At 37.3% G+C, this 25,827-nt stretch overlaps 1 protein-coding gene across 2 annotated transcripts in view; it reads left to right on the forward strand.

The window, feature by feature from the left end:
- The window catches only part of GUCY1B1 (guanylate cyclase 1 soluble subunit beta 1), a 40,477-nt gene extending 21,908 nt beyond the window's left edge, over positions 1–18,569 (forward strand). The window contains exons 5-14 of one of the 2 annotated variants that reach the window (XM_062492877.1): positions 78–275; positions 8,725–8,955; positions 9,347–9,463; positions 10,319–10,452; positions 11,122–11,319; positions 13,047–13,284; positions 14,103–14,243; positions 15,404–15,558; positions 15,869–15,995; positions 17,287–18,569. In XM_062492877.1, the coding sequence (XP_062348861.1) occupies positions 78–275; positions 8,725–8,955; positions 9,347–9,463; positions 10,319–10,452; positions 11,122–11,319; positions 13,047–13,284; positions 14,103–14,243; positions 15,404–15,558; positions 15,869–15,995; positions 17,287–17,310 (1,563 nt within the window). In that variant the 3' untranslated portion in view covers positions 17,311–18,569. Of the gene's footprint in view, positions 1–77; positions 276–8,724; positions 8,956–9,346; positions 9,464–10,318; positions 10,453–11,121; positions 11,320–13,046; positions 13,285–14,102; positions 14,244–15,403; positions 15,559–15,868; positions 15,996–16,893 lie in introns of both variants that reach the window. The other variant, XM_062492878.1, reaches the window with a different exon arrangement.
- Positions 18,570–25,827: the final 7,258 nt, after the last annotated feature.

The raw sequence follows: 25,827 nt of genomic DNA on the forward strand, positions 1-25,827 counted from the left end.
ATTGGACAAAATACATGCTTACTTTCTTCATAAATAGTAAATGAATGCCTTATAACCATGTTTTTAATTTCTTCCAGAACCTGGATGCTTTGCATGACCACCTTGCTACTATTTACCCGGGTATGCGAGCCCCTTCCTTTAGATGCACTGACGCGGAGAAGGGAAAGGGACTCATTCTGCATTACTATTCAGAAAGAGAAGGTCTGCAGGATATTGTTATTGGAATCATCAAAACAGTAGCTCAACAGATCCATGGTACAGAAATAGATATGAAGGTAATGTCTGAAGTGATATACTCAATGAAAAGTTATGTCAGTAGGAAGAAACCAAGAAAATCAAAAGTGAAGTGATGGCAAACTACAGTAATTTTCACTGTTGCTGTCTTCTGTGAAAAAGTGCAATCAGTACTCACTCTCAAGAAGAGCCATCATCATTTGTGTTGCTTGAAGGACACATCAGCCATGTGCTGAGAAGGCCAGCTGTAATTGGCAGCCAGACCTGACTGGGAACAGTGCAGAACAATATCCCTTTATTCAGAAAAGGATTGTAAAGAGGACATATAAAGAAATTATATACTGCCTTATTTAGGGTGCTTTTTTCCCCCTTTATTTTTTGTTTGGAATATATTTCCTATGTCTGCTGTGTTCTCTGAGAACACGGACATTTCCTCTTTGTCCTAGATTCTTCATCTGTGTGCAGACTGTAAGGCTGATGTGCATTGATGAGGCCTGGGTGGCAAGCAGTGTTTTCCTCCCAGCCAGTATGCCAGGTTCTTTCCAGAAAAAAGATACATTTGTGCGTTTCTTGCTGTCATTGCGTGGAAGCGTGTCTGGATATGCACCTAGAACCCCAGAAGTAAATGAATGTTACTCAGTGACAGAGTTTATGTGATGACATGTTTGCTCAGTCACTTGTGGAATAGGAAAGAGGTGTGTGCTTTGCCTATACAGAGCATCAGAAAGATTTAATTTATCAGGCCTTGCATATGTAGTAGCATAAAATCAAGGTTTGGTCCAAGGTGTGGAGGGGGAAGCAAAAATGAAAACTTTTTTCTATTAGAAATATTGCAACTGATATAATTTTTTTTCATCAAGTAGAAAAGAATCTGAGCAGGTACACCAATCACTTGGGTTTTTTTAAACATTTCCTAGTCATACTACATTTCTAGCACAATTTCATTGTATGCTTGCTGAGAAAATACTTTAATTATGTTAGCACAAAAACATGACCTTCCTTAGGGAAGAGATTTGCAAGAATTCCAATGACAAAGATATTTGGACTGCTTTATTGGAGTATTTGCCTTTTAGGCTTCCTGTTCTAGGTAGCTCAGGTTTATAGTAGATGTCTAGATGTGTGTAGTGTGGTGATAAACTTGTGTCCTTGTTTAGAGTCTATTTTTTAGAAAACCACACTTCAAACTTTTGCAGCAGGTGTTAGTAATCAGATACAGAAGGATACAACAGAATCAAAACAATCCTCTTTTTAGATTCCTGTTTATTTGAAGTGTTGAGATAGAGAAGAAGGACTGTGTTGGAAAGTTGGCTGCAAAAGTGCTGAAGCTGTTGCTTGACAAGCATTTATTTTGGTAGCACAGGCAGCTTAAGCAGTTCCTGTTCCCTCAGTGCTCAGGCTTGTCCTACAGCAACTTCTTTGGCTGTGCCTTCCAGCTGGTGTTAAGTTATAAAATAAACTACACTGAGGAAATGAACTGAGTTCAAAACAGCAGGGAGGGTTTTTGGATTTTATTTTTTTACGTTTGTGTGTTCATTTACATGGTTCAGTGTTCTGTCTCTCAGAGGCCCACACAGAGGCAAAAGTGATCCCTGGGGCAGAGGAGAAATCTGGGTTGTCCAAAGCAGCTAGCAGCACAAACTTTTGATAAACTGTGCTCTCAATCTGAAGGTTACTTTGCTGAGAAAATTGTGTTACTATCCATCTGGAACTTCTCACAAATAATATATGTTCTAAAGAGATTTAAATATTTATTACGTATTTACTTCTTATTTTAATTTTACTTTTTTTTGGCTTTTCTGGATATTTTACTGTTTTACTGTAAGTAAATAGATATTTAATAGTACTAGTCAAAACTAGTCTAAGTGAATGCAAAGTCTAATTTAAATCTACACTGTTCTTCTAGACTGTCTGAGGTAAAAGCACATAGGTGCCTAAAAAATAGTATTATCCTCTAAACTGAAGAAAGCGTATATTGTTTTATCTGTTACCCCAGTTTTAACTTTTTCCCTGTTAGAAATTCATGTACCCTTAACCCTGAACTTTTTCATGTTTTTCCTGATGAATAAAGCCTACGTCTTGACATCTCTAAGACATTACACACCACTGTACTCCGCAGGTTCTCAGAAACTTCAATGGTAGATACACAGAGTATTGATTCTCTAAGGTGAGAGTGCTGAAATTTGCAGCTTATCCACAGACAATGAAAGTCTTCCTCCATTACTCCACAGTCAGATATTAATCATGAATAGTATGGGGTGAAGGTTTTAAAGTAAAGTCTGGCATTGTAATAAGTAGGTAGTTTTACTGTTCAAAATACTGAGGAGAAAAATTAGACCAGCTTCTTTAACCTCCATTCTTTGCCTCATAATTAATACTTTTGTGTTTTAGTCTGTTAGCAATGCATTGTCTGAAACAGTGCAGCACAGAAAAACAATGGAATTGGTTTTAATTTCTTCAGTTTTTGCAGACCAGTCAGTGCCTCTAGTGTAAAATTTTTGGTTAGGACCTTAGTTAGAATTTTGCTTAAGGAAGAATGGGGGTTTTTTTTGAATCTGATAAAAACCTCAGTGCCTGGCCCAAAGTTGCCAGTGTTCTTACGGGAGTCGTCTTCTGATTCACAATAAGAGATTCCTGAATTGTCCTTTCAAATTTCTTTGTCCAAACCATTTACATAACAGTCTGACACAGAACTGACTTAGTAAATTCTGCAGTTCTCTTTATGTTAGTATAATGTTGATATCTGCAATTTGATGTGTAATACTTCTTTATCCACTTTCCTTCTCCATCTGTTTCGAACAAATGCTTATATAAATCTTCTGGTGATAATACATCCTTCTAAGTCTGTATTTTCCCGAAACTTTGTTTGAATTTGTTTACTGTATTGCAAGTGGTTGCAGACCTTGTTTTTGATAATGCTAGTTTTGTTTGATTAAGTGGTTAGATTTTGTTTCATGGGTTACAGAATGGCTGAGGTTGGAAGCAACCTCTGGAGGTCATTTTGTTCAACCTCACCTGCTCATGCCTGGCCACCTAGGACCAGTTGTTCTGGGCCACAGTCAGCCATCTTTCAGCTATCTCTAGGGATGGAGACTCTGCAAATTCTTTGGACGACAGGTGCCAGTGGTTCATCTCTCACAGTAGAAGAGTGTTTCCTGATGTTCAGACAGCACTTCCTGTGATTCAGTTTGTTCCCATTGCCTCTTGTCCTGGCACTGGACACCACTGAAGACAGCCTGGCTCCATCGTCTCTTCACCCCCCCTTCAGGTATTTTTGTGCATGGATGAGATCCTGCTGAGCCATCTGTTCTCCAGGCTGAACAGTGCCAGCTGTCTCAGCCTTTCCTCTTCTGAGAGATGCTCCAGTGCCTTGGTCACCTTAGTGGCCCTCCCTAGAGGGAGTGGACTCTGTCTTGTAGCTCTGAATCTCTCTTGTACTGAGGAACCCACAGCTGGACACAGCACTCCTTGTATGGCCTGTCCAGTGCTGAGGAGAGGGGAAGAATCACCTCTCTCAACCTGCAGAGAAAACCAGCTAATGATCACAAGAGGAAACTAAATATTAAGAAAAATATTATTCTTATTTTGTCCCACATTGTTTCTTTGGGTGGAGAAACAGCTAAATAGAAAAAAAAAGTTTTATCACCTTTCTTCAGTCTCACACAGAACAATTTTGTGTGTATAAATATATAAAACCATACAGCTTCTTTTGAAGTAAAGGAGGGCTTCCTTATTCAGGAATTGTGCATTCTCTTTTGACACCTAGAGTATGTGCATGCAGGAGGAAGGGCGGGACAGGGGAGGAGAAGTGTCGTTTTGTTTCTGTTAGATGATTTTTGCACTGAAAGGAAAGCAATTTGTTTTGAACTTGGGTTCAAAATTTCAGTTGAATAATTCCGGAAAGTCCAAGTTGACATTAATTGATGAATTGGTTAAAATCCAATTTGCCTTATCTTCTCTGATATGGCAATTCATTTTTAGCAAATAGAGCTAAGACTATATAATTTTTGTACCAGGTAATGTCTCAAAAGTTGTTAGTGACTTCATATATGTACTAAGAATATTCATATCCGGCCAGTCTGAGAACTAAAAAATCATCACAGTGCTGATGACAAACTTTACCACGAGATCTCTGTTAGCAGTCTACTGGCTATCTCTTCTCTTGCTTCACTTGTCAGAGGTTGTTAGTATAGAAATGAGGGTGACCTGTGAAGGTGAAGTCAGGACAGGGATTCCCTCAAGGCTATTAATGATATGGGTCGACAAAGAATGTTTGTTGTACATAATCCTGCAAAGCCCAAATATCTGTTGGGAGAGCAGACTTCTGCAGTTCTGTTACTTGAGAGCAGACTGTCAAAATCTTTTACATAGGGAAGATGTTTTACAATGTAAAATGAGAAAAGAATGGGAGGTTTTTGACAAGATGGTAATTTCAGGCTTACTAATGGCAATGTAAAAAAACAAAGTGAAGATGTGACCAGCTGGAGAGCTGATCTAAAAACTGCTTGGGTACTTGTCATGGAAGACAAGCAGTACTGGTCCATACATGAAAATGCTAACTGTGTGTGAAGATAAGTCAGTCATGGAGCATGATCAGCCTCTAATTTTGGCACTGGGGCAGCTGTAAACTTCACTATCTCTAGGCACAGTGGTTTGGTGAAGTGAGACAGTCTGCCCTGAAACCAGCTGCAAGGGGAAGATGTCCTCATGGCTCTATCTTTGGGTATGCAAAACTGAAAGTAGTTCCATTCCCACAGTGAACTCCTTTGTCTTGGGATCTTTCTAAAACAGCTACAGTGAACTTTCTTAAGCAGCATTACACAGTCAGTTTTGATCAGAAGAGATCAAAAATTTTATCCTGTATTGACCTTTAAAGGGCAAACCTCCCTTGTTTTTGTATTAATTTTCACAATCTCATCAAAAAAGATCCTTGTCCAAGAACATTCTATCCTTTCATGCTGAGATATGAGTGTGTCCTGGGGATATGCTCAGATCTACAGAATGGAGTCTTGTAGACACATCAGTGACAGTTTAACAAATAGCCTGTGCTCATTATGTGTTCTATATCATTGCAGTACTTCTTGATTTAATAGCTTGTGTGAATCTCACCAAATACACTCATTTTAAAATAATTTTTCTCTGAATAGCCATCCCCTGAAATACTGGTGTGACTTGACTTTTCACTTGATTGGGCAAGGACAAACTCTGAAGGTACATCTCCTGGAAGGCATAGGCAGGTTAGCAGTTTATATATATTCTCTTTGAAACCAAGAGAGTGATTTCTCCCTTCAGTTTTAACTGCAGTTACTATGGTGATTGAGCTCTTAGACCTTGTGAACTGATGCCACTTCACCAGCTAAGACTGCAGGGAGAGGAAGAATTAGACTTGATTGCTGGCTTTGTTGCTTTGTGACTGAACTTTGATTTGTCAAGCATTTATCAGAGGCTTCTTCAACAATATTTAAATGATACTGAAATTGTGTGGCTTGCAAACTTTGCTTGCAGAATGAAACAGTAGCTAAGTTGTATTCTACTTTAGCTTAGTAGAGTATCTTAGGGCAGGTCCTTATGCCAGACAAATATTCGGCCAGTTAGGTTGGCTCTACAGATGCAAGGGTGAAGGAACAGAATTTAACATCTTATGTTAGTGGTCAAAAGTGCTTGTTTTAAATTTGCTGACGAGGTGGATAAAGTAATGAGATGGGAAGATGAGATAGTTCATAAGTTGTGTGAGCAGAAAAGACACCATGAAATTACATATCCATTGGGAAGTTAATTAGAGATGCATCAGTAGATTTCCTAGCCTGGAGAGTATGATTAAAGCATCTGTTAATAAGTGTCTGTACATGAATGATCAGAATAAAATTGCATAAACCAGCCATGTCCACAGCTTATCATGTTTACCAGGAATGTGCAGCTGGCGCTGTGTCTGTCTTACAGGTCTGACACATGTCCATGTGTTTGGCCTGGTGTTCATTTGCTGCACTAACATGTTGCACTAATACAGCAAGCATTTCTAGATGCCCTGGGATCTGGACAAAAATAGTGTTTTAAATGAACTTGAAGATGCTGGGAAACATGCAGCTTTGCACTGCTACTGGCACAGTTCTAATCTATAAAGGTTAGGAAAATAGCACAGCATGTGCGAGAACTGATTTTGTCACTGTGTGAGCTTGTAGGATCTGCAGAGAGTCATGGCTCAAAGTAGCTAGACATTTTGAAGCATGTAGCAGTTCTATTTTTACAGGTGATTTTTTAATCTAAACCTGAGTTGTTTACTGATGTCTCATTCATTTCTAATAAATTAAATAAAATGGGAAGTCATTAAAAACAACCTGGTGCTGCATGGTAGAAGAAAAAGGTCTGTAAGTACAGGCTGGTAACAGAATACTAGTGTGCAGTAAGATGGCTATAAGGAGATAATATCTTTAGAAGGTGATGTGCTGCTTATATGAATATTTCCTTTAAAAATTATTAGCTTCTTTAAAATCAGCTTTGCTGAGCTAAGAAGGTTTTCATCCAAAATATGCAGGGTTTTTTTTCCATTTGTAGCAAGAGAATGCTTTGAAGTAAGATCCAAGACTGGAAATGAGCTGGAAGTATAGATCAGTTCTAGAGATAAATCTTCACCATTTGTAAAAGGTTTCTGTGTGTAATCTCAGCTATCTCTGGCCACAATAACAGCACTATTAAAATAAAAGCTGTGGGAGTGTGTATGAGTGGTAGAAAGTAAAAACTAAGACTCTTAACTGCGTTCTGATAATCTTTAATATGATCACAGTCTCACAATGTCAGGGATAATTATTTAAAGGAAGACCTGGAAAACCTTTAAACACTGAATTCAGAGGAAAACTAGGTGTCCACCTACTATATTCCCCTCTCCTAGACAAACCCATTTTATGTGTTTTCCTCAGATGGCCACCATATATTTTTCCTGATGCTTACCCCTTGCTAGGTCATACTTTCCCACTTCTCTTTGTCACACACACTGACATATGGATTACCAATACAGCTTCTTGAGGCAGTAGGGTTTTATCATCATCAACATTTGAATTTATTCATACATCCACCTTTGGTTACCTACATTAGCTGGTAAATTTAGTAGGCTGATCTTTATCTAAGTTACTTACATAAGTAATAGAAAGAGAAGAATAATGCAGCACACAGCTATAGAGCACCTAAATCAGGCTCTTCTCTAAAACTGTCCTCTAGAAAAGCCTCTCTTTCCTTCAGATGTGTAGTCAATTTGTAGATCAAAGAACAATGCTACTTTAAATTAAACATAATTTAACTGTAAAATACTGGCATTTTGTTTTACACTCCTTCATTTGTATAGAAACAAATAAAGGTATCAACTAGTATTTTTGGCAATTTTGGAGAACAAATATTTTATAAATTTGACATCTTAGGGATCAGTCACAGTGTTTGTGCATATCTGTTCTGCTTTCAAATTGTAACTGTTAATCTCTGTGGTTAGGATTATGTGTAAAGGGCAAAATCAGGATGCTTTAGAGATTTTAAGAACTTTTTTTTTTTTTGCTTTAGTGACTTTAGGATCAGACTCCATATGAAAGTAGAATCAGGTGGAATACATTCCAGAAAATCGCTGCTAAACAACACCATGTAAATAGAATTGTTCTTTTCCAGTCATTAAGTCTAATTAAATTTGAAAAGAGGTGAATTTGGCTTCTCAGGGTAAATTATATTATTCTACTCGTTATTAGCTTAAATTATATTGCCATAGATGACTCTTGGTGCAAACAAAATAATCCCCATTGATATTTTTTCTAACTTTGAGTAAAATTACTGAAGAGTGTAATGCTGTGTTAAGGACACCTTTTTGATATTCCACTGATATAGATGATTCTAGTTTTGCTGTCATTTCCTTTAATATGGAATGTTGCCCAAAGATTGTAATTGCTTTTAGTTTTTGTCTCTTGGCTCTGATCTTGCACTCTGCTGGAATGTATAAGGTCTGTATATCCTAACATCTCCATTCACCTTGCTTCTTGCTGTCAGTGACATGCCCACCCTCTTAGCACTATTTAGTCATCACTAAACAGTCAACAATTTTTCCTGTTGTGTTATAGACCTTGAAAACAGCTTTGATCAAAATAAGGATTCAAGGTTCTGTGTGATTCAAGACTATCACAGGTTTATTTCAGGGGAAGGAGCCACCCTGGTTTTTTCGCAAGTACCAGAAAAGCAAACAACCTGAGCCTTGACCCCTCATTTCAGGATTTTAATTTCATGCAGGCTTAATAAATTGTACTTGGGTGATCTTCAATATGTTGCTCTAGCGGAGAGCAATTGTGACTAATCAAAGGCATAGAAAATCAGAAATTCCTATTAGAATACAGTATTTTTCAAGATGTGAATATAATTCTTGAATATATCTTTCTCCTCTAAATAAATTCCTGTCTTCATAGTAGCTTTCCAATTACTAGTGAGCAGTAGAGTTTTCAATTTTTCATTTTTTCTTCATTTCTCTAGGTTATTCAACAGAGAAATGAGGAGTGTGACCACATTCAATTTTTAATTGAAGAGAAAGAGTCTAAGGAAGAGGACTACTATGAGGACCTTGACAGATTTGAAGAAAATGGTACCCAGGAATCTCGCATCAGTCCCTATACTTTCTGCAAGGCATTTCCTTTCCACATCATATTTGACAGAGATCTTGTGGTCACACAATGTGGCAATGCTATATACAGAGTTCTTCCACAGGTTAGATGATTCTTATGCATGGATAGCCATTGAAATTTCTAATAATGTTTGACAGGTTAATTTATAAAGATTAATAAAATAGACTTAGGATTCTCTGTTAAACAGCATTCCCTTGTAAGTATATAATATTTACTAAATTGTTCTTCTGTAGTTTGAAAAATAACTTGAAAATAGCCTAATTCTATAACAGCTTTTTCCTTATGGTCATTTACATATGCAGTAAGAGAATAATTTAAAAACCTTGTGATTCAATGGAGAGATGCATAAAGTGTATATATTCTGTTGCATTCCATTTTGTTATCTAAGAAAATGGATTTTAATCGCTCTATGTATATTTTTATTATAAAGCATAAGTCTTTTTTTTCCCTTTTCTTGTTTTCTAATATTCTAGCTGCAGCCAGGAAATTGCAGTCTGTTGTCAGTTTTCTCCTTGGTCCGGCCTCATATTGATATTAGCTTCCATGGGATCCTCTCCCATATCAATACAGTCTTCGTACTGAGGACTAAGGTAACTAGAGAATGTTTTCCTGGCTTTTCTTTAAGGAAGTGTGCTTTGGAGAGATAAGAAGTGCAGAAAGTTCAGAAGTCTTCAGAGAAAATTCTCTGCACAGTAGTATGCTCAGACCCTTTTGAGTCTTGAGCTAAGGGAGAGTTACAGTTATGAATTTGTGAACAGCTGTTAAACAGAATGTTTTATGGGAATGGTGAAGTAGATGTACTTCATTTATTCATTAAGATGCTTTCTTTGCAAGGGGCCAGTCTAGTTTATGGCATTGTATCAAAGCAAATGTAAAATTTACTTGTTACATTTACTTTTGTAACATTTACAAATGTTACATTTACTTTTGCTCCTAAGAGTGTGGGAGGCAAATATGAAATGTCTTCTTGCTTGGACTCACATACAAAGGTCTGTGTCCTTTTCCCTAAAGAGGGCAGAAGACAAGGCAGGTGATATGCAGCATGTAGAGTAACCCCTACTACATCAAGGAGCCTGTTTACTTAAAGAAAACTGTGCCTGATAGAAACCAGGATGATTTCTTAGAGGTGGTCCCAGGCACAGATAGAACTTAACAGAACAGGCAATACTATTGTCAAAACTGTTGTTAAAAAATTATGTGGAAGAAAACAAGGAGTCACAAATATAAATGAAAAGAGAGATAGCATGCTTTGTGTCTTTAAGGTAGAAAATCATAATATAAAATCCACAGACAGTACATGGTATTCAGACGAGAAATTAATCAGGGTTTGATGTAAGCTGTAAGTCTATACCAAATATTCCGACTGCATTTGTAGTGAATGCACATACAAGGCCTGATGCATAACATGCCATTGCCCTTACACAACTGTGGCTTTTCATCACCAGGAGGGGCTGTTGGATGTGGAGAAGTTGGAGTGTGAAGATGAACTGACTGGCACAGAAATCAGCTGCTTACGCCTGAAAGGGCAAATGATCTACTTGCCTGAAGCAGACAGCATTCTCTTTCTTTGTTCACCAAGGTACTTTAAACCTAGAGAGTTCTATAATACTGATTTTCATTTTGCAATTACTAATTTTAAGAACACTTAGGAGAGTAGTACTACAGAGATGAATTGGCTCGAGTATGGGTTTAGTTGGTTTTGATGTATTTATATTAAAAGAGGTAGGAACTTGACTGATTATTGAGTACTCAATATAAATACTGGCTTTCTCTGGCCCAGTTTGTATAAAAGATTATTCCACATATTCCTTTTTTTTTGCAAGTTCTATCCTTTGTTTTTTTCTCAGAGAATGCTAAGAAATATGACAGTGATTTGGTTTTCTATGTGGATTCATGGATTTTTGAAGTAGTTTTAATGTATTAGATTGGTGATAAAGAAGTGGTTGGAATGGAGGATTGAATGGAAAGGTTCTTTACAAAAACTCACTTGGTGTGCTGAAGTACATACATTTGATATGTTCATGGAACTCTTTGTGAGAATTCTGTATTTAAATGCAAAAATTAAGAGCAGTGGGTTAAAATGAATGATCACGAAAAAGGTGTTTCGTGGAAGGGATATGTTGTACTGCTCATCACAAGTTCAGAAGCTTTATCTTTCTACTATTCAGCAGATTCTGCTGCTTATTTTTAAATGCTCCTTTGGCAAGTTAATTTCATCCATATTATTGTTTATTTCTCTGCTTTGCAGTGTGATGAACTTGGATGATTTAACCAGAAGAGGTTTATATCTGAGTGATATTCCATTGCATGATGCTACCCGTGATCTTGTTCTTTTGGGAGAGCAGTTCCGAGAGGAATATAAACTGACCCAGGAGCTTGAGATCCTCACTGACAGACTGCAGCACACACTGCGTGCACTGGAAGATGAAAAGAAGAAGACAGACACGTAAGAACCAAATCCCAATTTTCAGCTGAAACACTCAAAGCAATATATTATTTATAGCTAACTTCTTTAAAGAATAACAGAATCTTGTAAGGAATATCAGAGATAATCAGGACTGGTAATTTTGGAGTCAAGAAAGAACATTTAATAGGGTATTTCTTTATTTAGACTGTCAAATGTCACCCATAGTCTAGGCCATTATATGCCTAGATGTTTTGGTGGCTCCCTCTCTGACGAGAAAAGTTACAAAAAATGAGCTGACAATTCATTTCCATTTGTGAATTACCTAAAATTTTGGAAACTTGCATGCAATCACTTCAGTGAAGGTGAGTTTGATGGATGCCAAAGTGCTGTTATATCTCTGTTTACAGAGTTCAGTAAACCAACTTTTGTCTTTCTGGCACAGGATAACAGAACAGAAAAACATCTTATAAACCTTGAAAAAAGTTTGTGTAAAGCTGAAATTTTGCAAAGCCTAATGCTATGAATTTGATTTATGGTTACTTATAGAAATTAATTTTGGTTTATCTAGATATAAGTGCATTAAAATAACACGTAACTGTGGGTGTGCATTGGGCCCCAAATCCAGTTCTACAGATACAGATTCAAATGTTGTTAGTCTATGGCATTTCAGCTCAACGATGACTGGCAAATTAAGCAAAAGCTTATGTGAAAAGTAGCAAGAGTTCATGATTGACTCCTTTTTTATAAAACACAGTCCCATCTCTATTCTATTGACAGAGGTGTTTTTTTTCTGTAATGGAGTAATGGAAATTATTTTAAAAATATTTAAAAGGGATGGACAGGAGAATCAGAGAAAACAAAGTCTAAGAAGTATTTTTTCTCTTCATTCCTGTTGGCTTGCTTTATAAAGTCATTTTATCTTCAGGAATTCTAGCCATCATGGCAGCTGCTGGAACAGATAGTGTCAGTTACTGTATGATGTGCCAAAAGTATTCACTAATTATAACTCGACTAGTGAACTTGCCAAAATGCAACTACTGAGGGTTTGCAGGAGGCTGTGTACAAAATGATGTTCAAGATTTGTGAAACAGAGATCTTCAGTTTGTCCACTTAGCTGTGTCAGGAGGGAAATGGACCTTTTAGATAGCAGTTAGAAAGTTGAAGGAATACACGTGACAATAGGGTGAATTTCTGTGTGTGTGATTGGGTTTTATTTGCATAATTTACAACACAAAAAAGTGTTATTATATCATATAGACTATTAATTAAAGACACTCTAGACCCTAAAAGCAGCATGCTTAGAGAGAGGGAGCATTTAGAAATGCATTAATTGATCAGAGATGGAAAACTGCTTGATCTTGTCATCATCTTTTTTGCAGTTTTTATGGTTCTGTGAAAAAAAACATATATTATATGAGCTGAGGATGTGGCAGAAAGAAGTAAAAATCATTCAAGACACTATTAACAAATCAAACAAATTATGTCAGAAGAATTAGTAATACGTGTCTCATTTTGTTGATAATTTAGATGTATTAATGTCTTCGAAATGGTATGCTGATGTAGATCAGTTTGTGTTTTCCAAATAACATATTCTTCAGTAAACACCTTTTCTATTGCTTATTGATGGTGGGAGTATGTTATAAACCCTGTGGGGGGTAGGAAGTTAATATATATAACTCCTGTAGTTAATATAGGAGTGCTGTTGTAAACATCTCTCTCCACATTCTCTCTCTTTTGCTTTTGACATTTTTTCCTTACCTGTGTAGGTTACTGTATTCTGTTCTGCCACCATCAGTGGCAAATGAGCTGAGACACAAGCGTCCTGTTCCAGCCAAACGCTATGACAACGTCACCATTCTTTTCAGTGGCATTGTGGGATTCAATGCCTTTTGTAGTAAACATGCCTCTGGAGAGGGAGCCATGAAAATTGTCAATCTTTTAAATGATCTTTACACAAGATTTGATATTTTAACTGATTCACGAAGGAATCCATTTGTTTATAAGGTAAGCATATGATTTTTAAAGTATATAATCTGTTACTTTTCCATAATTTACTATGGTGTCAGTCTTTACCAGTCTTTCCTTCGATTTTAGGCTTTTTAAAATAAATCTGTATTACCTGATATTAGATGAGTATGTTGGTTATCTCTGAATGTCTGAAAGAACATAAAATGTTAAGTTCTCATCACGACTTCTGCAGTCACCCATTAGGCGGGCATATAAATGTACTTCCACATTTAGCAGATGTGAACTTATATAAACCATTTGTGGTTCTTCTGACCTTGTGCTTTAAGGTTTTTGGTTCTATTTCTGGGTCTTCTAGTTGTAAATTATGACTTACTCAGTTACTCAATGTGAACTTCATTCCTTCATTAGGAGTGAGATGTAGTTGCAAATGTGTCTGGTAGCAGGAAGGTAGAGAGATAGATACATATGCATCCCATATATAGGTACATGTGTTTGCTTGTTTGTTTATATCTATGAAGTTCATTCCTAAGTTTTGCTAGAACTGAATTTTATGCCCTGTACCATGTGAATCAAGGGTATGAGTCAGAACAAACATAGAGCTCAGTTTCATTCAGAAGACACCGAAAGAGAGACTCGAGTTTACACAATCACAGTGTCATTGTAAGTTGTTACATTGTGGGTTTACAATAAATTCTCTTCAAAAACAAGCAGAGATGACAGTGATTAGGGTGATTTGAATGAAAGGGAAAGGGAACTATTTTAAAGGAGAAGCAGTCTTGAAGGAAGCACTACATCAATTCTAGTACTCTAAAAGCCATAATAATGAAGTAATTGAAAAATATCTATCTTGGTAGGTGGAAACAGTTGGAGACAAGTATATGACAGTGAGTGGTCTACCAGAGCCTTGCATGCATCATGCACGATCTATCTGCCACCTGGCTTTGGATATGATGGAAATAGCAGGCCAAGTTCAAGTAGATGGCGAGCCTGTACAGGTTAGTAAAATGTGGGCTTGAATGAAAAACCCATTCTTTGATAGGATGATAATGTTTTGAAATAAGATAATGCTTTAGTCCCAGTCCATGCAAGATTGTTAGATTTTGAGACTGATGCATAAAAATGAGAAGTCACATGTAGCTGTGATGCGCAGTTCCCAGACCTTAAAATGCTTATTTTGCTTTAAAAGATAAAGGAGTAATTTAGATCCACATCATTTATATCTATCTTCTGTTAGTTTCAGTATAATCAATGAATTCCTACTTGTGCATCAAGTACAATCTGTTTGGTCTTCTTCAACTCAAGGAGCAGAACAATAATGCTCCCTCCCTGATATTTTTGATCATGCCTCAGATCCTCAAGTCAGAGTAAGAAATTACTGCATTAAAAAGAGAATTACAGTTCCATAGACAGTTACAGCAATGATTACTGTACACCAGTATATATACTATACACCAGTGTATATTAGTGAAATTTCACTCGTGGGACTTTCTGGAGATGTTGTAGAGCTGATACAGACCTGGGCAAGCAGCATTGACTGTCTCCATCAGAAGGCTGTGAGCAGGAAATGCTTAATGAGTGCGATGCGTATTTCTGTTTACATGAATGCTGCTGTTCTATCACCTGTCTTAGAGCTGTGTACTTCACTTTATCATGGAGCAAAACAGTGAGAAGGTTTGATTTGGGGCTTTACGGTAACTGTAACGTGCTACAAGAATGAGTTCCTCCAAACCTCTGTCCCATCTCTTGACCTTTGGAATACAAAATACCAGGTTTTTGCCTTTGAGAAACATCTTTTTTCTTGACTTAGGCCATCCTTTTCTGCATGTTCTGAGCACTCATTAAACACAGACCTGCAGAGTACGCCTCTCAGCCCACATATTTTTTTTTATTTTCACAGTGCACAATAACAGCAGGGTGCATACTGGAAAATTACAGAGATTGATTGTTCTTATGGAAGGCAGAGGTATGACATTGTACTAAAGTTAAAAAACAAGTCACAAAGCCCACAAAATGCAAGGCTTTGAGGAAGCAGGAGTAGTACTTTGGAAAAATAAACTCCAGTAGATATAAGTGGCATATTGCCTGTATTTAGTCAGAAGCATCAGATCAATTACATTAATTTTGAATATTCAAACTTAATTTTTTCTCTCAAAAGATAACCATAGGAATCCATACTGGGGAGGTAGTCACAGGTGTCATAGGTCAAAGGATGCCACGGTACTGTCTCTTTGGAAATACTGTCAATCTAACAAGCAGAACAGAAACTACTGGAGAAAAAGGAAAGATCAATGTTTCTGAATATACTTACAGGTGAGTGATGTATTATTTTTATTAGTGTTGACATCTTAAAATAAATCACTTTGTCAGCATACCATAAAAGTTTTTTTGGAGTTGATAGTGACAGTCCTCCTTAAACCATTATTTAAGTATATGAGTTCTCATGAAACTGTATGGCAAGCTGCATTATGATGTATTGGTATGCAAACATAATAATGATGTAGAGGTAGATTTGAATCTTTTGATAATTTGTTCACATACATGTAGCGTGTTTAATATTTTACACAGTGTGTGGTGTGCATGCAAAGTGCATTCATTTACATGTTGTCTCTGTCAATTTCAGTTGTCTTATGACACCAGAAAATTCAGATCCTCAGTTCCACCTGGAGTACAGAGGTCCAGTTTCTATGAAGGGCAAAAAAGAGCCAATGCAGGTTTGGTTTTTGTCCAGAAAGAGTACAGAGACGGAGGTATGAGTAACTAGATTATAATTTTGGTTTTTTTTCAAACATAAACATCAAAATTTTAATCTAAACTATGGAGATCCATTTACATTTGCAAAAATAAATGTTCCATAGAAAAGAATGAAGAGTTTTGTGCACCCCTCTTTCATTAACACATTTATTATCTTGACAGTACTTGGAATTCCTTGATTATTTGTCTTTGCAGTTTGTGCAGTTCCTGAAAGAATGTTTTTGATTTCAAAAAGTCCTTGAGGGAATGCCAAGCGTTTAAATATTTATATCTCCCTCTTACAGATTTCTGCACTGCATTAGATTTTGCAATATAATGTTGGTTTCTGTTTAGTTGACATGTCTGGTTATCAAAATTTGCCATTTGCTTTCTTACAGTAAGTGAAAAAATGTGCCTTCACATACTTAGAGAGTTAGAGAGTTATTATCTTAGGATTTGCAAATCTATCAGCGTAATATTTTACTCTGAAGACCAGTAATAGGGACATGGTGAGGAAAATGGACCTAATGTTTACAGGTGCCATAAGAGAGGTGAAACCAAGGCTTAAAATATGCTTTTGCTTTTGTAGGCCAGTAGAAAATGATAGGGCTGACACAGCTCAGCATGCCTCAAACTTGATTCCTGGGTTGACATCTCTAATATCAGTCCCCATGAGCAGCAGTTACTTCTGAGAAAGACCTAATTTACAATTTAAATTACAAGAATAAGTGTTGGTTTGGAGTGCTACTCCTTCACCTTTTTTCTCTGAATCTCTTCCATGATACCAGTACAGCGATAAGTAGAATTGCATCAGAAATACACACAGAACAAAGAAACTGTGACCAATTATTAATTTTGCATCTGCTTGTTTGCATGTTATAAGATTAATTATTACTGTCTTCATTATTTTAACAGAGGTTCAGCTGAAGTTTTTCTCTCAAGAAACAGATTTGTTGTAAAAAAATAAATCTCGCTGAGAGCCTCAGATGTACAACTGCAATTTTACTCCCTCTCCAGTTTTTAGTATCTTTCTCTTCTGCTGTGTTCCCTCATTACTGCTGGGAACAAATTGAAATATCTCAGGCAGAGCTGGTAGTTCACCAGGGCATGTAGGAATTATTTAATTCCTACATACAATACATATAAAAGAAATACATGCACTACTTATGCTTTTTGTTCTTTTAATTTTTATTATTTCCTGGTACTGGCTGCAAGTTATAAAATGTATTTTGCTACTGCATTAACCCACCATGTTGTTGCTTCAAAGAAAATTCCTTACTTCTCAAATTCTGCTTGCATGCTCTCAAGGAAACAAAGCAAGATTCTTTCTGAGCTGAGGGAAGAGGAAGAGGATGCTGAATAGGGTGCAATACTGTCTCCAAATAGGGTGCCAGACAGTAAGGTTATGTTATGGATGTTCTTTTACATTATATCTCCCATTACCATGTGCAATACCATTGTCTTTTGCCCTCCTCCTGAAGTCATACTTACCATTTTTCTCCGAACTTGCTTGCTAATTTTTGTCCTTATTGTTTGGTACTGTTACATCTCTGCTATGAGCATGTATTCCAAGCTTTCCTGGTTTTGATATGCAATTTTGCATGTCAGTCATGTGACCATTCCTACCACCAGACAATCTTGAATGAAACCATGTAATATGCAGCAACAACCAACCACTTCAGTCTGAAGCTTCACATCTTCATCTCTGAACTACTGTGGTTATGTGAATTGATGACATTTCTGGAAAGATAGGTATTTCAGTTGATAGGCATAACAGTGAAGCTAAGGAACTATGTCTAAAAAAAATACCTGAAGCAGCATTGTGAAAATTATTGCATAAATGGTGTCAGATTTAGTTCTGCTATTACCATGCTTCTCATTCATTTTGTGAATAACACTTGTGCTCTGTAAATTCCTGATCAGAAAAAGGTTTCTTGTTTGATATTATCCTGCATTTTCCCTTTGTGGACACTGTAAACATCTTCTGTACTGGAAGGGGGCAGCTGTTTTTCTGATACTGCCGTTTGAAGCATGTGCCAATGTATTTCTCCTGAAATGCTGTTCACTTGCAATGTATTTCTCACTGGTTTATATAAACTAAAATTGTCATATTAATAGTAGATTGCTGGACAATATTAGACCATTCATAGTGCATTGATTCTCATCTGATGCAGCCCCTGGAGTTGGAAGGAATGCTACTGGGACATTGTTGCCTTTGGTTTGGTCTCTCTAACTTCAGAATTCCTTGAGAGGACCTGGTAATATTCTAGGCATCATGACATAATTAAAGGATGTAAAGCTTGGAAAGGGACATGGTGTGTTTCATCAGCTGATACAGTCAGTAAAAGTAGACAAGGTTTCAGATGCATGGACCTTCCATAACTTTAATATATAGTGCATTTATATGTGAATAGTATCTGTTCTTATCTGACTGAGCAATTCTGAATATTTGCATTAAAAATAGAATAGTGCAATTACTTTGTGTATAAAAATAGTCTATATCTAGTATACCTTAGTAGCACAGAATATATATGTATAAATGTTTCATGTTAATGTGCCAAAAAATTGCAATAAATTATTTTTTCCACTGAGTACTAGAAATCTTGTGATTTTCTTTTGATAGAAAACTTTATTTCATTGTTTGATTAAAAAAAGTATTTTCTCCATTCATAATTTTCAGTTCAAATGTAAATAAATTATTGAGTCATTGTTCCAATGTTGGCAGATGTCCAAGTGTCTCACACATTCAGGTTAATGGATCACATCCTCAAATTGAAGTAGTGTTCAAAACGTTGAGGTTAATGATTCAAAACTAATAGATGAGGTGACAACGCATAAACCCTTCCTTTGAAACTCTTGGGAAATATTTACCAATCAAAAATTATTAGCTGTACATTTTGAGCAAGATGTACATTAGAAACCAAAGCTTTAGGATTGGGAAATGAAAAGAGGAATCTGCATGCTCTCTTCCCCATCATTCCACTGCCAGACAGCAACACGTCCCAACACATCATCAGAGGTTGCCCTCTTTCAGATAGGTACACAACAGCAATTTAATTGATCAAGTTGTTAAAGCTTACAGTAACTTTATGGTGACTCGAAAAGATATGGAATTTGTGACAGCTGTGATTGTATATTGGTGTAATTCATATGCAAATGGTTCTGAAGAAACTGTTCCATGTCACACTTCAAGCTGATGGAAGATGGTCTGTCCTGGTTTGAAAGACAGGTGTTTGCCAAGGAAAGCAGAAGCTTCCCCTTGGACTGAAAGAAAATGTGATTCTTCCGATTTATTATAATTTCGGAATTAAGAGAGCTCTCAGGCAAAGATATGGGGGTAGGAATAACAGTTCTTTACTAGTATATCTAACAAGACAAACAAGAACAACAACAGCTATGAAATTACCCACAAACAGAACAGTAACTCAGTCCCAGTGTTTTTTGGCTGCAGGCACCTTTTCCCTGAGCTGCAGTTCCCGGTGCTGGGGGCGGGCGGGTCCCGCAGAGCTGCAGGAGGGCTGGGGGTGATGGCAGAGCTGTCCCAGGGGGAGAGAGAGATGGAGAGAGAGCTCTCCGCTCACGGTGTGGGTCCTGGTGCTCAGCAGAGTGCTGGATGGTGGTAGTTCACAGCGAGAAGACAGCAGGGCAGGGTCCGATGGTGGTTTCCCAACGCTGGGATGGGACACAGACGGCGATCGTCCTTCTCGTCCGAACTCCGCGGGGGAAATGGGCCGAGGCCCAGCCTTCCGCTTCCTCTTCTGGCTGTTTGAATCTCGCGGGGCTTGCTTCTTCCCTCCCGTCCCCTACCCCTTGTCACCAGGGCCCAGGCAACAGGTATCTTAGCATGACAATGGGGAAAATTCCACAGAGGGAAAAAAAAGAAAGAACTAACCCTCAACATGGTGTAACAGAAAACTTAAATAATAATCTGAGTTTATATTGTACCTTCTTAATAATTTCAAAATATTAAAACTCTTATTAAGCTGCTTTGTAACATAACCAGTTTCTTAAAGCATAGAATAATAGCTCATATTGTTCATGTGAGAGCTTTTTATCTCATTACAATTTAGGCACTTAACCACTTCTGTTACTAAAACTGGTCTTCACTTAAATGTTGCATTCAACTACTAAATTTATAGTTTGGTTAAATATTACTCTCAGCTAACAGTTAAACATTTCTGCAGGTATTTAGTTCTTTTATGTGTATTCTACTGCCTCTTGTATTTAACTGTAGTGATTTGCTTTTTCAGTAGAAGCTCTCTAGCTGAAACATGAGGCAGAGTAATTACTGAAGTGTTTCAAAGGTCTTTATAAATGAATGTATTTTATTCTGGTATTTTTTGTAAAAAAAATGGAACAAGGAGAAGAAAAGGGAGATCAGTCATCAAATTGCAAATTATGGAATGCTTAGGTGTTTGCAGTCTGCTGGATCTTATGCATTCATTTGAATTCAGACAGGCAAGGGTAATTGATTTTCAGTGGTGCTTGTGCTTTGGCTGTGCAGGGGATTCTGTGACTCTACTGGTGTCTTAAAGTGGTTACTGCAGTTGGCTTCCAAACCACTGGTTCAGTCATTGGTAGGGAAAACCTCTGGGAACGTAACATAATGTTTGATTTTTTTTTTTTTAAACAGAATGATAAACACTGGATGAGATGCTCATTTGGATATCTGCTTACAGAATTACCAAAATATCTTTACTGAAAGGGTAGTCAGGCACTGGAATAGGCTGCCCAGGGACGTGGTGGGCTCACCATCCTTGCAAGCATTCAAAAGACACATAGCTGTAGCACTTGGGCATGTGGTTTAGCAGTGAACACAGCAGTGCTAAGTTAAGACTTGGACTTGATGGTCCTAGAATTGTTTTCCAAACTGTGATTCTCTGTAAAGGACATCTTTTGGGAGAGACATAGGACAACAAAACCAGTAAGGTTAAGTGAGGTTTATTTTTATGCCTTGGTTCCAGAGTTTAAGGTGGTAGTGCAAGTCATACCTGATTGGTTCCAAGCTTGCTTTTGAAAGACAGTCATATGCACAAGAAGGAAATAGGAAGGGATGTCCTAGCATCTGATATGAATAAAAACTGGGAGGTGCTGGAGACCCCAGAATCTTTGCTATGAAGAAACCTCTAGTAAAATCTAAAGCTAATAAATAGGTGTACTGCAGGCAGTTGTGCACTACAGTATACACTCTTGTACTCTGAAATGTCGATGGCCTTGTCAGTAACACCTGTCTTCATGGAGCTCCATTATCTCCATGGAGCCAGAGCAGGACCTGAGGCATCTGTATCCTAAAATGTGTTTTTAATTCACCGTGTAGACAAGTCAACACTTTACTGTATTGTCACAAGTTGTAAAATGGTTATTCTGTGCATTTCTATTGCCATTTAAAAAAAAAAAAAAAAAAAAGGTTGGGTCATTGCATTCTAGCACTATGAGAACTTGAAGAAAATTAGAGAATTTAGTATTCATGTTAGTTATCCAGGCAGTCAGCATATCAGCATACTGGTACAAATGGGAGCTTATGGGCAATTGTAAATTAATTCTGCCAATCACTGTGTTATCATCTCCAAGTAAAGAGAAGTTACTGGACTTACATTCCTGTTTTATTTTAACAAGATTTTTGGGTTTTGTTTTGTTTTTTTTTTTTAACAAGATCCTTTCCTGGGGGATGGAGTCTGAAACTGTTGTCATTTCATGCACCTATCTGACCATGAGGGGGGAGCAAGTAATAAGGCAGTAAACAGAGCTGTGCAGATGTAACTGTAAAAAAGCCCAGCAAACATGAGGTTCCATTTCTCAGTCTATAGCTGCACATAGAAGGCACTGGATTTTTTTCTACTGTTCTTTAGATTTCTGTCTGACTTTGGGTATCAGTTTGGAAAAACTCCAATATTACATACTGTATCTACCAATTCATTCTTTGTTATTAGCAGGAAAAGGCTAATGTTCACTTTCATCATAATCAATGGATCTTTTTGCCAATATAACTGTTTTGGAGATAATGACAACACTGGGATATGAAAACAATATCGTGATTGTTATTCTGGGATGAAGATGTGTGATCTCTGTTATAAAGGTTTTGTTCCAGACTATTCCCCATATCCAGCATTCAGATTGACATCTTCTTTGTTACAGTTTTTTTCCAGAGATGTTTATGCACCTAGTACAGATTCAGCAGCACAGGACAACTGTGCTTTCAAGAGCAGCAATTTTGTGTGCTGAGGTTCTATCTGTTCATATGCCAGGCATGTCTGGCAGGAAACCTGTGTGCCTTTTTATATTATGGGTTCTCAGGGTCATTTAGCTTTTCAAAACTGATTTTACAATTTGATAAATGTGCTATCTTGTCTAGTGCTCAAACAACTGACTCGTGATTAAAATGATAGAACATAGCTGAGTCCTAGCAAAAGGCTGAAAATGTTCACAGTTCATAGCTGGTGTTAATCATAATCCTGAACTGGAGACCAATTAAGCCAATAGTCCTTAAGCCTTTGTTTAAAAATAAAACCAAACAAAACCCCCCACAAAAACTACATAGCCATACTTTTCAGATGAGAAATAAAACTCTTAGTTCAGAATTGCTGCCTTCAGCCCCTGTGTCAGTATGAGCATAGTGCTCTAATGAAGTGTATGAAAAAGAAACCACCTTCGTAAATCACACTGAAATATGCAGTGTATTAAGTGTAAAGAAATGCACGCTTGCACACTATTTCTTGCAAGTACTAAACACTGTGTAAGGTTCCTGGAAAGAAAAGGCAGCCTGTTTTGGCTTGTTATTTTCAGGTGTTTTGTGCAGGTCAACTTAATAAACGTAAGCTTTCCTATGCAAAGTGTTCAGAAACAACCTGATTTCCAAGAAAAAAACCCATATAAGTAGACTGAAGAGTAAGTATCCTTTTTCCACAGAGGGCATAGTGAAGCATTCAGAGGTTCAACTACATGTACAAGAAATCAAAGCCTTGCTTTCTGTCACATTGTAGATGTGTTTCTGGGCAATTTTGTAATGATCTAGAGGATAAAAACTTTCCCACAAAGTAAGGATACATGCCTTTTCACACAGCTTTTCCCACATCATCCTACCCTTCAGGCTTTATAGATGCATATACACGCACACATTTGAGTGCTGCATGCTCTTGCACGGAGTAAAATCAAAAGTCAGCAGCTGTTGGAACAACTCACTTTCCTGAGGTACTCAATTCTCTAAAGGAAGACCACAGAAATTACTATTGCTTTGTTTTTGTCACTGGAAGAAAGATCAGGGTTTTTTGCATATATAAATGTTTAGTTTTTAAAGCAATTGCTTCCTTCCACTGCTCATTTTGTAAGTCTGAAAGGAGGGGCTATCTGGGAAAAGGTACTGGGTTAATGATAACATTTCTATCTCTATGAGAGACTCAAGCTCAATTTTCACTTGAACCTTGTTTTCCAAACCATGCAATAGCTGCATAGCTATTGAAGGACTCTGTCCATCCTTTTGGTTCATTAGTTTTGTTTTTACTAAGTGCTAAATTTTCACCTTACCCTTGACTGCCCCTGGCACGCTGAAGAAAATCAAAAGTCTTTTCCTTCTTGACTACTAACTCTGCTTTGGACTTAAGATGCCAGTGAAATATTTGTGGTGTTTCATCTATTACTGGTGCAATTGATGCTATCCAAAGCTTACACATCATGTAGCTTGTTATATTTTAGTTCAGGAATACACACATCAGGAGTTTTGTCTCTGATGGATGTGTCAGTACTTTGTATTGTAATATCTCTCATGTGTAAAAGTACCTAAGAAGCTACCATTTTAAATGAAGATATAATATTCCAACATCTAACATGGTTACAATGGCATGGATATTTGGTAACATTTTGGTAAGGATTATGTAACAACAATGTTGTTACTTGAAGGAAAGGAACACAACTTGTCCCAAGCAGCACCCAGCCTTCCTATAGCTACATTTATGGACGTCTCTTAGAAGGAAAGCATTCTAGAAATAACTGAAGCTTAATCCAATGTAGGTCATATTTGAAGAGATAGTTTGTTTAAACCATTTAAGAATTACAAGCCAAAGATACTACTGACAGGTCTTTCTAAATATTAAAATTCAATCATTCATGTATAGTTTCTCATAAAAAAGATTTTTGGGTTGTTCCTGCTTGCTTAGCAACTGATTTTATTGCCCGTTTATATATTTTATTTATATGAATGTGGAGACTCGTGGTAACACTGCTGCAAAAAAAATGGGAAATTATCTGGTCTGTTAATTAATTGTTTGAAAGACCTTGTCAGCACTTCAGCAGTGGCTTCTGCTGTAGAGTGCTCACTTTTCTGCTAGGAATTCCTGCTGACCAACAGTATCACTCCTAATGCAGAGTAGTCCATTGTACACATCTCTTTCTGTACCTTATGTTCATTTCCTCTACAACTCTCTGGAAATACACAGAAGTTTTATTGAGACAATTGCTACTGAAAGGGTCTCTGAATTGAAGACGGGAATTCAAAATACTTGCAAATCAGGAAAAACTAATATATTATTTCCAGGCTGTTGCTCATACCTGGAGAATGCCTAAAGTCCCTGCATCTGCTTCTATTCTGTTCTGCAGTTCTGCAGCCTTCAAACTACTTCCATTGTTAATTGTGAGGATGTGGACAAAATGGAGGAGCTGATGCTAAAGAGTCTTTGCTTCTTTCCCTCATCTGTTTCTATAAAAAATTCCTTTCCCTTCTATGTATCTCAGTAATGCAGATTTGAATACTTTGGGTTGCATTTTTTAGAACTGTTTTACTTGCTCAGTCTACTTGAAAACATCCACAGGTCATTAGAGTTGCTAACTGCAGTCACTAAGTCAGGCTGGAACATCTCCTGCACCTAAACAAAAAACATACACTGGAAAGCTCCCTGCTTGTGGAAAAACAAAAAGCAGCTTTATTCTGGTCTGGCTGATATGCAAGTGGGTGAATTGTATCAGTGCACAGCTTGGTGCAAAAAAAATTGGTAGCAATCAGTGGAACGGGATTCTGAGTGGGAAATTAGGCTCTGAAAGGAATAGTCCCCACCCATCAGCACACAGCTTAGTCAGGCAGCAACTTTAAGCACTGCCATGGCTTTCTCAACTATGCTTCTTTCCTTTCTGCAGGGGTAGATGGAACAGATCATCAGGAGGGTGAAGAAAAAGAGACTTGTTGCTTCCTGAGCACCAGGCCTCATTTGAGCTTCTCTCATTGTCTGGACGCTTGCACAAGCAGCATGCATTTGCAGATGCATCTGCCTTGCCCTGTAGCAGAGGCAGTGTGGCTCTGTGGAAGCAGGGAACCCGGGCAAGATGCTGGAGGCCCAGGTCCTTGCTGAGGAATTTATCTTCCATCAGCATCCAAAGCAACAGCAGTACCAAGAAATGTTTCTGCTTTTCCACTTTTAACAAGAAAAGGAGGGTCAGAATTTGGGCACTAAGACATTATGTAGGCATGGCCAAAAGAATTGTTTTGGTTTATGTATCTGAGAGTTGTGTGCCATCTGTTTTGTGTTCTGCTGTCCTTCACCTCCTTAAGGCAAATACTTATTATTGATGCATGTGAACTATGCATTCATTTTAATTATCAAGTCCTGTATATGCTTTATTTAATTTATTTCATCTGCTCTTAGTAATACAAAACCAAATGCATGCATTCAGGATACATGATAGAAATCCATTTCACTTGTAGCTTTCTCAGCAGGAGAGCAATTCAGTTCAGCTGACTGCTTAACAATCTCAAAATTAACTGTCAACCTCTTTCTGTTCTTAATTGAAGGTAGAATGCTTTTGAATAAAGCAAGGCAGGGTGACTGAAAAAAAACAATTATTCAAGCTTTGTCCTTGATGTTT

Source organism: Cinclus cinclus, chromosome 5, assembly GCF_963662255.1.
Source record: "Cinclus cinclus chromosome 5, bCinCin1.1, whole genome shotgun sequence".
Classification (NCBI taxonomy): Eukaryota; Metazoa; Chordata; class Aves; order Passeriformes; family Cinclidae; genus Cinclus; species Cinclus cinclus.